The 16779-nt window shown below is 41.2% G+C and overlaps 1 protein-coding gene across 2 annotated transcripts in view; it reads left to right on the forward strand.

Moving 5' to 3' along the window:
* Positions 1 to 3599, forward strand: part of KCTD1 (potassium channel tetramerization domain containing 1) — an 89921-nt gene extending 86322 nt beyond the window's left edge. For both annotated transcript variants that reach the window (XM_004273732.3, XM_004273731.3), the window contains exon 5: positions 2685 to 3599. In XM_004273732.3, the coding sequence (XP_004273780.1) occupies positions 2685 to 2843 (159 nt within the window). In that variant the 3' untranslated portion in view covers positions 2844 to 3599. The remainder of the gene's footprint in view (positions 1 to 2684) is intronic.
* The last annotated feature ends 13180 nt before the right edge of the window (positions 3600 to 16779 follow it).

A 16779-nucleotide genomic window follows, 5' to 3' on the forward strand; every position in this document is an offset into this window, starting at 1 on the left:
TCTCCCCAAACTCCAAGACTAGAAGCACTCACTCTACCATTCTGCCTCTTGAGGATGGTTTCACAGCTATTTATCATTTTAAAGTTTTGTGATCAGGTGTCTGAGAGCAGAGTAGCAGGAAACTGGCAGACACTGAGCCCTGGGCATGCCAGAGGAAGGCACACACCCCAGCAGGCAGCGGGTGGCACCTGGGCTGTGCAGGCCCGGAGTCGCACCCTGGACCGCCCTGTGCAGTTCCTGAGCGGGGCCTCAGCGATTTAGAAAAGCCTCTAGAGCCCTGAAAGCCTTTGCCCTCCTCCCCCAGCTCTCTCTAGACAGCATTTCATTGCTTCTCTAGGGCCCCATCCCTAGGGCCACTGAATAACTATCAGAAATTCACAAGCCTGACACGTTTCCCAGTCATTGGAGTCTGATCAGATGTGGATTTCCATCTGGATTAACTTCGTCATGTGACATGGCCATGCGAGCTCCTGCCCCATCTAGAGGGCAGGCACCATCCTCTAGGCGTTCAGAGGCTTTGGGATAAGGCACAGGAGCCCTGAGAGCTACCCAAGTGATTTTAATATTCCCAAATGATCACTAACTTTAAGGAACTTTGCTATTAACGAGTTGTGGCTTAAAAAGGAACGGTCAAGAAGCATAAGCTATCTGCATTACACTGGAATAAGCTTTACCATCTTCAAGGTAACATTGGATCATATTGAATAATTATCATATGCATATTAGACCCTCTGGGGAGGAAGCTTAGGGACTTCCTTATATTAGCAATTTAGCGACCTAACAACACTGAAAGACAAACGGTATGAGTTAAGTTCTTTATTCTTCAGCTTCCTCTACCTTTGTAATTTCTCTCCTGATCAAGGTAAAAAAAATCCTTTCCAAGGCAGTGGTTTGGCCAAGCAGGCTGGGGTGCTTCTTGCTGACAAGCTACATTCCTGGGGAAATCTCCTGAGAGCGAGCTGTTCACCTTTTTGTTTTTGTTTTTGTTTCTTGAGGTACGCGGGCCTCTCACTGTTGCGGCCTCTCACTGTTGTGGCCTCTCCCGTTGCGGAGCACAGGCTCCGGACGCGCAGGCTCAGCGGCCATGGCTCACGGGCCCAGCCGCTCCGCGGCATGTGGGATCTTCCGGGACCGGGGCACGAACCCGCGTCCCCTGCATCGGCAGGCGGACTCTCAACCGCTGTGCCACCAGGGAAGCCCTGTTCACCTTTTTACTCACCTGCCACCAAAGCACATCTTAATGTGCTTGATTCTGAACTTAGAGATTGTTTTCTTCATAGCGTCCTTCTGCTGCCTGGTGTGCATATGCATTGTGAATTTATGTATAGAAGTAGACACTGCAGGGAAGAGTGTTCATTTTGTTCCCATAAGGACTTTTTTTTTTTAATTTGCCACCATTTGAGGTTTTAATTTTTAGAATGCATACTCTTGCTTTCCCATCTCATCTAGTTAGCTCTTTTGCAAAATAGCAGATTATATTACATGCAAAAGTAGCCAACCAAAAAATAATAATTCAAAAAAAGACATAGTAAGGATTCACTGTAATTACATTTTGAGAGTTATTTGGTAACATTTCACTTTGTTCCAAAAATTTTAAAAATTTGAGCCAGGCATTTTTTCTAAAGTTATGATTGAGTCATCTTGCCTTTAGAGTGGTGTAGATATAATTTAATTACATCCAGAATCCTGGCAGGGAACATTTGCAAGTCTAATATTTGTTGGATTCCTAAATAAACAGAATGCTCTAGATCAGTTTCCTGTATTTCTGCGTATCTAAGAGTTGCAGGAAATGTTTCCTGCATTCAAGAGTGTCAGACAAGTAGTGACAAACCCAGGGATCTTTCTGGCATTAGGTATTTGATTTCAAAATCAGAGATTATATGGGTTATGTTTGTATGAGAAGTTTAGAACATCTTTATTTTTGGATATGTTTTCTAATACAGATCATATACAACCATTTGCATTTATTCTTGCCTCCCTGGATACACTCAAGGCAATAGAACTATTTCAAAAGCCACAAACTTGAAAAGCTGTAGATAAACCTCGACTGTCTTTAATAGTCCATTTCTTCTGCTGTTGAAATTGCATCAGTCTTTCAAGCTGAAATATATTAACTCAGTTTCAGGAAATTTGAACAATGGCCCAGTCAAGAGTGAAAGAGTTGAGGCTGAATCACCGATGGAGTAAATTCAGATAATATCACTGTCTCTCCATAGTCTTTATCATCTCATCGAATATATGTTAGTGGTCAATGAGCTTTGAAATGTGAACCCTCTCTTTCGGCAGAGAAGGTGGAGTTGCACATTGCAAAAAACATGGGATTTGAGGCCAAAGAGACCTAAGTTGGAAACCCAATTCCATCACTTACTAGGCGTGAGCCTCAGTTTTCTCATCTGTCAAATGGACTAACTCCACCCATTATGCAAGGTGGTTGTAATGAGTAAATGAACTTGGCATGTGTAAAGCTAGCGTGTGAAGGAACATTTTAGGTATTAAAAACGTTTGCTCGCTCCCTCCTGCCCTGTAATCCAGTTTTGTTTGAAAGCAGAGAAACAGATTTAAGGGTTGGATAAGATGAACCAGAGCTGCACATGATCTCAAACTTGGGGACAGTCTTTGGGCTGTTTATGTGGCCAAAGGACCTAGCTCACCCCTAACTGCCTGCTTGTATCGGTCCCTCACAGGTCCTTGAGAGGTTGCAGCAAAGAGGATTTGAAATCGTGGGCTCCTGTGGGGGAGGAGTGGACTCATCTCAGTTCAGCGAATACGTCCTGCGGCGGGAACTGAGGCGGACGCCCCGTGGACCCTCTGTCATCCGGATAAAGCAAGAGCCTCTGGACTAAGTGGACATATTTCTTATGCAAAAAGGAGAAAACATACACAACAAATAATGCAAACAAGAAAGGGACATTTATGTGCAGTTGGGACAGCAAACCAAGTCCTGGACCTAAAATTGAATAAAAGACACATTTATATCCAATAGAGACCACACCTGTATTCATATGGGAACAATTGGAATAGTGATATCCTCAAGGTGTAAAAAATATATAAATATATATATATATGTCAAAAGGTAGGAAATGCAAAAAAAGAAAAAAAGGTGGTAGCTACAGTTGGTGCTGTGATGGCCGTGAAGTGTCCTGGGCCTCCCAAGGCCTCTGACCAATAAACAAGCCACGAGTGAGGACGCATCTCCTTACAGTTTCCATTGCCAACAGCCATCCATTCTTTCTTTTTCCTTTGTCCTTCTTTTTCCTTTTTAAAAAAAACAAGAACACTTAGAATCGCATTTCTTTGCATATGGAAGTTTCATGTCTCTCTTTAGACGGGGGACTGGGCAGGACTTCAAAAACAACTCTCACGAGCACACTGCATTCGAAAGACGTTAGACATGAAATTTTAAATGTAGTTTGTACAGAAGTCACACTTTTTTGTCCGCCTCACAGATGTGAACATGACTTTGTTTTTAAACCGATCAGTTTTGCAAAGGGGCCAGAATTATTACTTGTTAGAGTTGCTCCAGTTTGAGTCTGCTGCTTTCCTACAATTTTTCAAATTTTATAATGTATTAAATACAATAAACTCTGTTTAAAAAATAAGGTCTGTGTGAAACACACGTGTTGGGGCGAGGCGGTATTAAAACGAAATTTTTCTATTTTAAAAATTTCTGTGTCGAACATTAAAAAGAGGCCTAAAAGCTGAGGCCATTGCTGAGACCCAAACCCACTAAAGGATAAGGATGTCGACCCTCCTTCTGAACAGTTCTGTTACTGCTCAGTGTTAGGTCGGGTGCTTTGTTATTCTGCATTGGTTAGCAAGATAAACCTTCCTTCCTGTGAGTTTACAAATTTCAGTTCTCTCTCGCTGCAGAGCGAACCACACCCAAACTTAGCAGCTTACAACATTTTCTTCTCTCTCTTGGTTCTGTGATCCTCTTGTGTGGATTGGCCTGCGTGTGATGTCATCTGGGGCGTGGCCGGGGCACCAGTCCCCACTGGCCATGGGCCTCTTCATGTGGTTTGGGCATCTCCCAGCGTGGGAGCTAGGTTCCAAGAGGAAGGAAGGAAGACACGGTCCCCCGGAAGGCCAGGCCTGGAGCTACTCAATGCACTTCTGCAGGAATCTGTTAGTTCAGCAGATACAGAGCCAGCCCAGATTCAAGGAGGGGCAGGGGATAAAAACACACCTCCTGTAGGGGAGAGTGCCAAAGAAGTTGTAGCCAAATTGAATCTACCATAACACCTGTCCAAAAAAATCCAAAAAGTAAGGCATTAATGGTTTTGGAAGAAGTAGGGGAAAATCTCAGGGCCAGAACGATGACTTTCTTATTAGCCAAAGAGGCGAGAAACCAGAGATGTCAGTACCACTTTGGAATCAGGCCCTCAGCTTTTCCAGGGTATTAGTGATTCTGAAGACTCCTCTGTCAGTGCTGCCACCACCTTTCTTCCTTACTTCCTCTTCCTCATTCCAGACACTCAAAATAAACCTGGCATGATGATAAGATTGACAGGTAAACTATAATGTGTTTCTGAGGCAGAGATGTTCCTGTGGTGATGCACTATTTCCATCCTGAACTTTCTTTTTTTAAATTAAAAAGTCTATGCCTGAGGACACGAGTAATAAAAATATTTGGGGCTTCTGAAACTACAGGTAAGCTGTTAATGGCTCCAATCACCCCCCTGAAACACAGAGGCAGCCCAAACACTGAATTACTCTAATGACTGCCAGCCAGGCTTTCACGTGGTTGTGTAATTTCCTCTTATTGGCGACTAATACACACCACTGTATCAGATGGAGACAGCCAGGGCTGCTCCCACCGGCTGCCTGGTCATCCGCGTCTGCTGAAAGGAAAACAAAATTGCTCTATGATTTTACTGGTAATCCATTCTCAGTGGGTAAAATTTCCTAAAAGCAATAAAGCAAGGGCCCCACTTTGGGACTTTCTGTTGGTTATTGTCATCAGTGAACATTTACCCAGCACTCTCTCTGGGCAGTTAGTATTGTCCCAATCAAACACTCCACAGAATTATGTGTACTTTGTTCTCTTCTGAGCTCTTATGCCCATTTATACAACTACAACCCAGTTGTGCATTCTTTCTACAGAAACTCCAATCCATTTCAACAGAGCAAACACGTCAGATGTTATGTTCTTTTTTTTTTTTTTTTTTTTTTTGCTGTACACGGGCCTCTCACTGTTGTGGCCTCTCCCGTTGCGGAGCACAGGCTCTGGACGCGCAGGCTCAGCGGCCATGGCTCACGGGCCCAGCCGCTCCGTGGCACGTGGTCTCTTCCCGGACCCGGGGCACGAACCCGTGTCCCCTGCATCGGCAGGCGGACTCTCAACCACTGCGCCACCAGGGAAGCCCTATGTTCATGTTTTTAGGTCTTACAACGAATAGATTCCCAGACACCAAAGTACTTCAGGAAAGAGCTGGTCAATCAAAATATAATTGAGTTACAATCTTATTTTTTTCCCTACGTTTATCCAGTATATAGGGTTATCCATACTTCACCAGTTGTCCAAATAAGGATATTTATAGCTGTGCTTATTTTCCCCACAGAGGATGGATGGGATCAAGGCTCAGCGCTGCATTGATTATTAATGTCTTTAGACCCTAATTTAGAAAGATTTCCCCTTTTTTTTTTTTTTTCTTTTTCTTTCTTTCCTTCTTTTCCTGTGTTCCATGACATTGGTCTATGTGAAAAGTAAGAGTCAGTTGTTCTGGAGTTTGTTGCACAATCTAGATTTATCTGCTTGGTAGAGTCAAGTTAACTTTTTTTGCAAGAATACTGCATAGGGATGTTATTTCCTCATTGTATCACATCACAAGGGTCTGTTTGGCCCGTAATAGTGATGATAATTTTATTTGTATTTTTTGTTTTTATTTTTTGTTATTGTAGATCTTATTGCATGTTAGTTGTGGTTTTTCTTTGGTGGCGGTAATTCTGACCACTCAATTGAGGTGACAGTCACCAAATTTCTCCAATGTAAAAGCAGTTCGTCCCTTTGTAATTAATAACTAATCTATGGGATGAAATTTGAGATTGTAAATACCCTGTACCTCAACACACTTTCACCTGATGGTTTTAACATTCATTGGTAATCTTTTCCTGAATCAGTCATTACCTTGGGGTTATAAAAGTGTACTCTTAAAAAAGCTACTGTTGCCTGAACCTTTGGCATTTGAAATAACCATTTTTTTTTGAGCGAAATACATTTCTTTAGTCTAAGTCACACGAACTATAATCTTTGACCTGCTCTTTACTAAGAAGTATTTTTAGAAAAAGTAGAATGAAGCAAAGCCAGTTCTTAACTGGTTTCTAAATATTAGGTGAGTTTTCACATAGTAATAATAATCGCCATGCACTTGATGTTTGCTCTGCCCAAGGCACTGTGCTAAGTACTTCACCTGCACATAACTCACTGAATCCTTATGACCACACTAGAGGTTGTACTATCCCCGTTTCTCAGTTAAAGAAACTATTAAGCCATCAAGTAAATGATATGATAAAGGCTAATGTTCAGTTAAGCTTTCTAAGGAGGGCCCAAAACAGAATATTTGAGAAAAAGTAAGTTTTCATGTTGTAGTAGGATGATGAGGAAAGTAGATGATTAGTTAACAGCATTTTCTCCTTAGAATGGAGACGTATTCCTATATTTAAATATTTTGATCATCCCTCACAGTATATTGGGCTCTTGGTTTTGGTGATACTCTGAGGATTGTGACGTGGTTTCTGCCATGGGGTACTGGGGGAGGGGGGTGTTCCCACACGTCAAGCAGCAGAATTAGGGCCTGTACCCAGCTAACCACAGTACAAGGCACTACAGGTGGGCGTCACATTTACAAACCAACGATTATAGAAATGCCAGATGATAAGGTTCACATCTGGTTGGGGAAATTAGAAAAGCATCACAGGGGAGGTGGCACCTGAAAGAGGGGTAGGCTTTCCCAAGGAAGGGGTACAGAGGGAGGGTGGAGGCTCCAAGCTGGGAAAGCAGGAAGCAGGCTCAGAGAATGCTGTGGATGCAGCTGGTTTAACTGTGATGTGAAACATGGCGGAAAACGACAGTGGACGGGGGGCTATCTTGAGAGCCAGGCTTGGGGGTGGACTTGATTCAGCAGCTTTTGGAGGATCACAGGAGGTAGGTACTGGGGATATTCACCTACGGGGTCTGCGGACTGGAGTGGCTGGAACAGTGTCGGTGTGAGGGGCAGTTAAGTGGCTGTTTCTCCAGTTTATCCATTTATGACTACTAACCAGGTTAAGAGCTGAGAATTCAAAGATGTATGAGAAAATAAGACATCACCTTGGGTGTCAGGGTGACAAACTCAGATGCCTACAAGGGTCAGGTGAGTCGCAGAAATTAGGAAGCAGACAAGCAGGAACACGTGCGCCCCATTCAGAGGGGCAGCCCCTCCTCCACTCCAGCAGGTACTCCAGCAGAACAAGGAGCCTGTATCCTTCAACTTCTCATTTTTCTAGAAAACCTGGAAATCTAGATTTTTGTGTGAAATCTCTAGCTGTGAATAAACTCATTTTTTCCCAAGTGTACAGACCAAGCAAGACATCTGCAGAGTTTGTAGCTCTGAAAGTTATGAACATAATAAAAACAGTTTTAGACATTCTAGAAAAATTCCATTTGGGTAGACTCATGAGCGATGGCACCAGAACTAAATTGTGTGAGAACATGACTTTTATGAAATACGGAAATTTAAGGCAAGCTTTCAGTCATATATCATTTGATCATAAAGATTTAAATCCTGGTGTATAAATAACAATAGCGATTATAAGCTACCTTCATTCCATGCTTTCTACATGCCAGGCACTGTGCTCAGGGTTTTACAGATGTTCTTCAGTCCTCATACAAACTCAAGGAAGTTGGCATTATTATCCCAATTTTACAGAGGAGAACATTGATATGTTAAAAAAAAAATGTGCCAAACTCCACAAGACACTTGGAACAACACGTTCACACACACACACACACACACACACACAAACACACACACGTTTGATGTATACCTTGGACTCAACTCTTTCTGGTTTTCTAATTCATGCAAAAATGATTTTTCTCTGTCATTGGCAACTTCAGTAAGTTCGTCATAAAGGCACTAGACAAAAGTGTCGCTGCAGTAACTTACTGGCTCTAGGGTAGGAGTTACTAAGCCCTGAGGAGAAGTGTTTTCTCTGACTTTGTAACCATCAAGCAACTGTTCTCAATAAAAGTTTACATTGGTTATGTCCCAGCTCCCCCAACTTGCCCGCTCTTAAGGCACACAAAAGGCACTTGTTAAAGTTACAGTTTCCAGTCCCTCTCCCCAGCCCCCCCACCATCTCCCCACCAATGTCTTGAATCTCGGTCTCCAAGTGAAGAGCCCGGGAAGCTGTGTTTTAACAATGCCCATCACAGGTGACATTTCGATCAGGCAAGGTTGGAAATTACTGGGTGATATCACTGTGTCCCTCAACCTAGACTAAGAATAGTAGATGAGAACCTTCTGCGGGTGCTTTTGTGACTTGCCTTTTTATGACTTCGTTGATGTTGGTTAAACAATAGTTGGCCCCTTCCATTGATTTGAAGGCCAGATTGAACACTTCCAATGGAGTTAGTGAGGGTGGAGAAGTACTTAACTGAAATTTAACCTGAGGGCCCTCACCCTTTCCTAATTAGGGAGAGAACTACCTGATCCTGCCGAAATAGTCTATCAGCTACAGAATCCCTTCACCTCCTCTTAACAAGCTACCAGAGGTTTGAATGAACAGAAACCTTACAGGAGAGAATTACCGCAGCATCTGCCATGTGTAAAAATAGCTGACTACAGGTGTGCAGGAATCCGACGTCTCCCGTATATTTTAATTTGTGTGAGTTTCTTTGAAATTTAAATGATTTTTCAACCTTCAGAGTTTGAAGAGGTATGTGAATCTATAACCCTAACCAGTTTAACACAAAAGTCCTTTGCATATGCTTTAAAAATGCTAGATTCAGAGAGCTCAGTCTGACTGTACTTCCCATGACTCCAAGTTCATTCTCTCTCTCCCCACCCCCTCAGCTTCCTCTTTCTCCCTCAGTCTCAGGGTGAAACCCAGTGTTTCATCACTCCTCACAATCTATCAGATCGTGCTTGTCAGAATTCAGAACAGACAGTACAGGTATGAAATTATACTGTTGACTAACAGGACTACAAAAGCCAGAGCAACGCTTGCTATGCATTCCACTCAAGCTCTGGAACTTGACTCAGAAAGCCTGTTCTGGAAGCTGAAAACCAAATCTTTGTCACAGAAGCCTCACCTTAGTTGGAAAAGAAGCAAGATCAGTAGGGACTCTGAGGAGGCCCAAAAGGGTCATTTAAAGATCGGCAGTTTGAGCCATCTATTTGATGCCACTGGTTTTTGTGGCCACACCAAGTGGCTTGCGGGATCTTGGTTCCCTGACCAGTGACTGAACCCCCTGCCCTTGGCAGTGAAAGCGCAGAGTCCTAACCACGGGACCGCCAGGGAATTCCCTCCACTGGTTTTCCTATTAGTCAGCAATAATGGGCAACTGGATTGGCAAGAGAAAATGATGGGAGATGGATTGCTGGTGGGCCTTAATGTTTCAGTTTTGCATCCGTTATTGCTCTGTATTTGAAATGGTATTGTGTTATTTAAAATACTGTTGTCCTATAGTCTTATTCTCACCTATGTGGTCTCTTAATGTATATAAATACCAGAAGATTCAGAGTTCTGTTAAGTAGGTTGCGTATTCATGAAAATAATTCAGTTATAGCTCTTACTTTAAGCAGAGTAGATGTATTTCTACAACAGAGCATTGACCTATATAATCTTTTCCCTACTGGCATCATAATTGCAAAATCAGAGTTATTTCTCATAGCTCCAGAGTCAGGGGAACTACATACACATCCCCACATCCTTCCTTCCTGTAGCTTTTTGCCTCTGTCCAGTCTGCATTAACCATCCTTCATCCCCCTGCCCACTCCTTAGATATTTTCTTCCAAGCAGAGATAGTCAAGTGATGGATCAAAATATGTCCGTACAATCACTAAAAGCTTTTCTGTTAATATTTAAAATATACAAAGGAAATGACTTACCTAAACCCAAAACACTGACAAAGCAGGTGGTATTTCATGGGGTCCATGGGAAAGCCCTATGGCAATGTGAAGCCAGGTCACTCATTTCTCAAATTCTCACCCCAAGGTGTGAACATCTTCTTCTGTGTGTCACTGCTCTTCTTGGGCTCCTGTCTCTCCCTGGGTGATCTCATCCATTGATGGCTTCCCCATCACCTATGCTTCAGGCCCAACTTATTCCAGAGCTTCAGGCAGGGTAGGCAGCTGCAAGGACACAGCGACAAGTAAGCTATGGTCCTGCCATTCGACTTTAGTTAGGCAAGTGAGTAAGATGTAATCAGATCACTCCAATATATTCTGTCATAGCAATGACAGATGTAGGGTCTGTACAATGTTTCCCTTTGACTATCCAGAACTGAACTTATTTTAGCCCCAGCCCTGTCCTTTCTCCTTTTAAATTTCTTATCTCAGTTCAAGATGCTCTCTTCCATCCAAACCAGGCATCCATTTCCTGCCCTCTCCATTCTAGTTGATCACCAAGTTCTACAGAAAGTATCTCCTAAACATTTCTCAAATCAGTCTCTTCCTCTCCATCCCTACTACCACTTCTCAATGTCATATTATCAACTCCTCTTCCATGGACTATTTCCATAAGATCTTAATTGGTTTTTCTGCCAGGAATTGGGTGTGTCATCCCCCAAATGCTTCTTCCACTTTGCAGCCTCTCACTCCCCTGTTAAAAGCCTAGCAATGTTTCCTCATTGCTTTCAGAATCATCTTGTTTCCTTGGTATGGCATCCAAGGCTCTCCTCAGTCTAACTCTCAGATTCATCTCCTGCATAAGTACAGGAGCTTTTAGCTCCCCCATGTGTCTTATTGTTTTAAGTCTTCCTGCTTTGAAATATATTTATCATCTTATTCGCTTAATCACCTTCCCCTCATCCTTGAAGATTCCCTTTACCTATTGCCACATTCCCATGGGCCCTTCAGCTGCGTGACCCTTCTTTATGGTCCTAAAGCATCCTATTTGTACTTTTATTATGGCACTGATCACATAATACTGAAATATTTATTTACATGTCTACATCGAATGGCCAAACTTAAGATCGTCAATGGGAGAAATCTGACTTATTTCTGTCACACCTATTGGGTGCTAAAGGAATTATTTGTTGTGACAGATGAAATAAACAAATGAAGTCTATTATTCCTAGAAAAGGCAGAGTCTGTGTTTTCATGTTACGAACCCCATCACTTGGAGAGATTGTTTATCCGCATAAGCACTAGATTAAATGTAAATTATTTTTAAAGGAACAGGCATACAATAGGGAATCCATTACTAGTAATATTAAATCCCTCAAGCACTGTAGGTTTTTAAATGTGTACTTTGGATTTTGCCCAATTAAAAGTTATGGTGGACTTCCACATTTGACCAGTATGGAATAACAGATTTACTCTACCACATAAAACAACTGAAAAACTGGACCAAATATATGAAACAGTGGTTTTCAAGACACTGGATATCAGGCAACAGAGGACAGTGATGTCTGAGAGGTGGATAACACACAGGGTGATCAGACTTCCCTGGTGGTGCAATGGTTAAGAATCTGCCTGCCAGTGCGGAGGATGCAGGTTCAAGCCCTGGTCTGGGAAGGTCCCACATGCTGCAGAGCAACTAAGCCCATGCGCCACACTACTGAGCCTGCACTCTAGAGCCTGTGAGTCACAACTAGCCTGCGTGCCACAACTACTGAAGCCTGCGTGCCTAGACCCCGTGCTCCACAACAAGAGAAGCCACCACAATGAGAAGCCGGCTTACCACAATGAAGAGTAGCCCCTGCTTGCTGCAACTAGAGAAAGCCCACACGCAGCAACGGAGACCCAATGCAGCCAAATATGTAAACAAATAAAAAAACAAACAAACAAAAAACCCCAGGGTGATCCCTACATTTGCCCAGGCATGGTACAGGGAAAAGTAACTCAGGCAGAAGCCAGCGGTCTCCTTGAGTTGGAGAGACAGAGCTGGCAGTCCAGGGAAGCCAAGACATCTAGAGTTTATAGAACAGAGTAATGGGGAGGCGAGACCTGCACACAGAGAGAGAAGGCCAAAGAACTGAAGAGGGTCTTCCTGGAGTCTTCAGCTGAGTACTGATCAGTGCATGTGGCTGAGGAAACTGCCCAAGGTTAGGCAAAGAACTATGCAGAAGGATTAGAAAAACTATTGCTCACACAGGGCCAGCGATAGTTCCTATTTCCACCAGACTGGAAAACCTCATAATTAACGGGGCATTGTCTAGAATACTCAGAATGCCTTAGTGGCAGGAAAAGAATAGCCATAAACTAAACATAGCTCTGATCTCACCTAACAAAGCTTAAAGGGATCAAACTATTTCCAAGTAACTCAACCTCATGCTAAAACGAAGTTCAAGAATATTTATAGGAATACAAATATATCCAGCAGCCAACAAGGTAAAATTCACAATATCTGGCATCTAATAAAAAATTACCAGGCATGCAAAAGAGCAGGAAAATTCAAGAAATATCAATCTATATAAATCAACCTAGAAATGACAAAGATGATAGAATCAGTGGACAAAGACATTAAAACAGCTATTACACTATATTCCATATGTCCAAGGAGCTAAAGTGAAGAATGACATGTTAACTGGTGACACGGGAAATATAAAAAAGAACAGGGTCAAATTTCTAGAAATAAAAATTCCAGTGCCTGGAAAATACACCTGACAGAATTAATAGCAGATTATACATTAGAGAAGAAAAAATTAGTGAACTTGAAGATATAGTAATAGAAACTATGTAAAATGAAATACAGATTTCCAAAGCAAAATGAACAGATCATTGCTGAGCTGTGGGGCAACTTCAGTCAGCCTAATATACATGTGATTGGAGTCTGTCTCAAGGAGTTTGGGGAAAGAAACTGAAAAGTATTTGAAGAAACAATGGCTGAATATTTTCCAAATTTGAAGATGACTATCAACCCACAGATCCAAGGAGCTCAATGAACTCTGAGGAAAAGAAATATGAGGAAAAACACACCAAGGTACATCATAAACAAATTGCTTAAAAACAGTGATAAAAAAAAAATCTTAAAAGCAGCCATGAGGGGAGAATGAAGATACATTATAAACAGAAGAAGAAAGATAGGATGATAGCAAATTTCTTGTCAGAAACAATGCAAGCCAGAAGATATTGGAGTAACATCCTTAAAGTACTGAAAGACATAATCTGTCATCCTAGATTTCTATACCTAGTAAAACTATCTTTCAAAAACAATGGCAAACTAAAGACTTTTCCAGACATACAAAGGCTAAAAGAATTCATCACCAGCAGACCTCTCTACAAAAAATGTTGAAGGAAGTCCTTCAGGCAGAAGGGAAATGATACCAGAGGGAAACCTGCATTTATACAAAAAATGAAGAGCACTGGCAATGACAACTACCTGGGTAAACATAAAAGGCTTTATTTTTTATTGTTTAAATATTTTAAAAAGATAATCGACCATGTAAAGGAAAAATAACAACACTGTATTGTAAATTTATAGCATATGTAGAAGTAAAATGTATGACAATAGCACAAGGAAGAGAGAAATACAAGGTTCTCATGTCACTTCACTACTTGTCAAGTGATATCATATCACATGAAGGCAGACTGTGATATCTGAAAGATGATACTATATATAAACACTAAAACAGCCACGAATCAATGCAACAAAGAGTTACAGCTGATAAGACAACAGGGATGAAATAAAATCATTAAAAACACTCATTTTATCCAAAATAAGTCAGAAAAAAGAAGAAAAGCAAACAAAGTGCAATGGAATAAGTAAAAAGGAACACCCAACTAGAATTAAGCCATATCAAGAATCACATTAAATATAAATGGCCTAACACCTCAATTAAGAGACAAATGTCAGATTGGATGAAAATACATCACCCACCTATATGATGCCTACAGGAAACCTCACTTTCAATAAGAAATAGGTTAAAAGTAAAAGGATGGGAAAAAAATATACCACACTAACACCAATCAAAAGAAAGCTAGAGTTACTGTATTAATATCAGGCAAACAAGATTTCAGAGCAGAGAATATTACCAGGGATAAAAAGGTCATTTCATAATTATAAAGAGGTCAAGAGGACATACTTCTAGCCTTTTTTTTTTTTTTGGGCACATAACAGAGCATTAGAGTAGAATAGAATAGGAATTAAAAAATTATAGAATTGCTGAGAGATATAGGCAAATTATACTTACTATAAAAGATTTCAACACAAATCTTTTAAGAACTGATAGAGAAAGTTGACCAAATATTAGTAACAATGGAGACAACTTGAACAACCCTAACAACATAAATCAGAAATGAGTTAAGTCATACTAAGGATGTTCTCTAACCATAATGGAATTAAATTAGAAATCAATAACGGAAAGATCTCTAGAAAATTCCCAAATATTTGAAAACTAAATAATACATTTCTAAACCACCCATGAGTCAAAGAAGAAACCAAAAAGGCAATTAGAAAGTATTTGAACTGAATGAAAATGAAAATACAACATATCAAAAAGTGTGGGATTCTGCTAATGCAGAATACTCAGGGGGAAAATTATATCACTAAACATCTATATGAGAAAAGAAGAAAGGTTTCCAGTGAATGACCCAAGCTTCTACCTTAAGAAACTAGAAAATGAAGAGCAAATGAAATCCAAAGTAAGCAGAAGAGCAAAAATAATAAAGATCAGAATAAAAATCAACAAAAAAAAGAAAGAAAAAACAATAGAGAAAAACAATGAAATCAAAAGTTTTCTTTGAGAAAATCAATAACATTGATAAACCTAGCCAGATCGATCAGGGACAAAAAGCAAGAGGACACTTATAGTAAATAACAGGGATAAGGCAAAGAGTAAAGCAATGAAGGAGCCCAGATTCCAGCCAGGTCTGACCACCTGTCACGCCCAGGTTCCATGGACTCTTCAGAGTTCCGAGAGGCACACCAGATTGACAAACAGGTTGGGCGAGGCTTGTGTAAAATTTTTTCTGGGCCCATAAAAGTATCTCTAACAAGTTTAATAACCCTCCAAATTACACATTTGCAACCCAAACACTTCACAGCAATACTTTTATGTTAAAAAATTTATATTTTGTAAAAAAAATTTTTAAAACATTATTTTTTTGGGCAATTCATCTGACTTTCAAAATTAATTTTTTAAAATAGATTCTTAAATTCTGTACATCTTTCAAACTAAAAGTGTTTTCCAGAAAAACAAAAATAATTATGGCTTGTATTTCAAAGACGCTTTACGTACGGCAACATGCTGGAACCCTGGCTATACTGGTTTGAGGTAGGGCTGTCTCCTCTTCTTATAAGCATCAGGAAGTAACTATAGGGTTAATCAGAGTGATGGAATAGCGGTGGAGAAAAGAGACTTAAAGAGCCTGATCTCGGGTTTCCCTGGTGGCGCAGTGGTTGAGAGTCCGCCTGCCGATGTGGGGGCCGCGGGTTCGTGCCCCGGTCCGGGGGCGTCCCGCGTGCCATGGCCGCTGGGCCTGCGCGTCCGGAGCCTGTGGTCCGCAGCGGGAGAGGCCACGGCAGTGAGAGGCCTGCCTACCGCCAAAAAAAAAAAAAAAAAAAAAAAAGCCTGATCTTTCCCTCGGCCTCTCAAGTCTGAATGAGCTGATAAATGAGTTCATCTACCACACAAAACAGCCTTTGTTTTATTCTGTAGTTTACTGGCTTTACACTGCTACGAAAAGAAAAGAGGTAACATGGTTTGCCCCAACTTGCCTACTTACCACCGGAGCTTTTCGTTTTTAGGCTTACAACACAGTAAAAGTATTTCTTGAAATTTGCCTTAATTTCAATATTAATCCACCCTTGCCTCAGCTTTCATTTGAAAATATTCAAACCTACAGAAAAGTTGAAACAATAGTACAAATAATACCCTCCTCTTAGATTCATCAGTTGTTAACATTTTACCATGTCTGCTCTTCCCGCTGGTCTCATTGTGTGTATGGTTTTTGATGAACCATTTGAAGATAAATTGCAACCATCACGACAATCTAACCCTAAGTTCTTCAGCATGTAATCGCCTAAGAAAAAGAACATACTCCTACATAACTCTCAATAACTTTAACATTGATGGGATAATATCTCATATGCACACACCCACGTGTGCAGGGTCAATATTCAAATTCCCCCAATTGTCCCAATAATTTATTTTAGAACTGTTTTGTTTGGTTTGCGATTCTGGAACCAATCAAGGCTCACACATTACATGTAGCTGTCATATTGCCAAGCACTTTCTAACCCACGCTAAGTGTGTCTGTCTGATTTGCCACTCCCACCAATTAGGAAGTCACAGATAATGAAAGCTTGATTTTGCAGTTAATTTGGAAGTAATAACACTTGAAGTAAAGACCTAATACCAGACCCACGATTCCAAAAGGCAGAAGGAGCTATTTCTTTACATCATACTTTTGAATAAGTGACATAACTCATTGGAAAATGGTGCTGCAAAGGCAGCGAACATCGAACATTCTGCTCACAGCCATGCTGGTGTTTGCCGGGTGGCTGGTGGGGGACATAAGGGCGTCAGTTGCTTGCATCCTGTCATCATCTGCACAGTGACGAACACAGTTTGCAGAAGAGTCTGATGTCCAGCACAGGGCATCTTGGTGATCACAGACGCTCAGAGCCAGG

The sequence above is a fragment of the Orcinus orca genome, chromosome 15 (genome assembly GCF_937001465.1).
Source record: "Orcinus orca chromosome 15, mOrcOrc1.1, whole genome shotgun sequence".
In the NCBI taxonomy this organism is placed as follows: Eukaryota; Metazoa; Chordata; class Mammalia; order Artiodactyla; family Delphinidae; genus Orcinus; species Orcinus orca.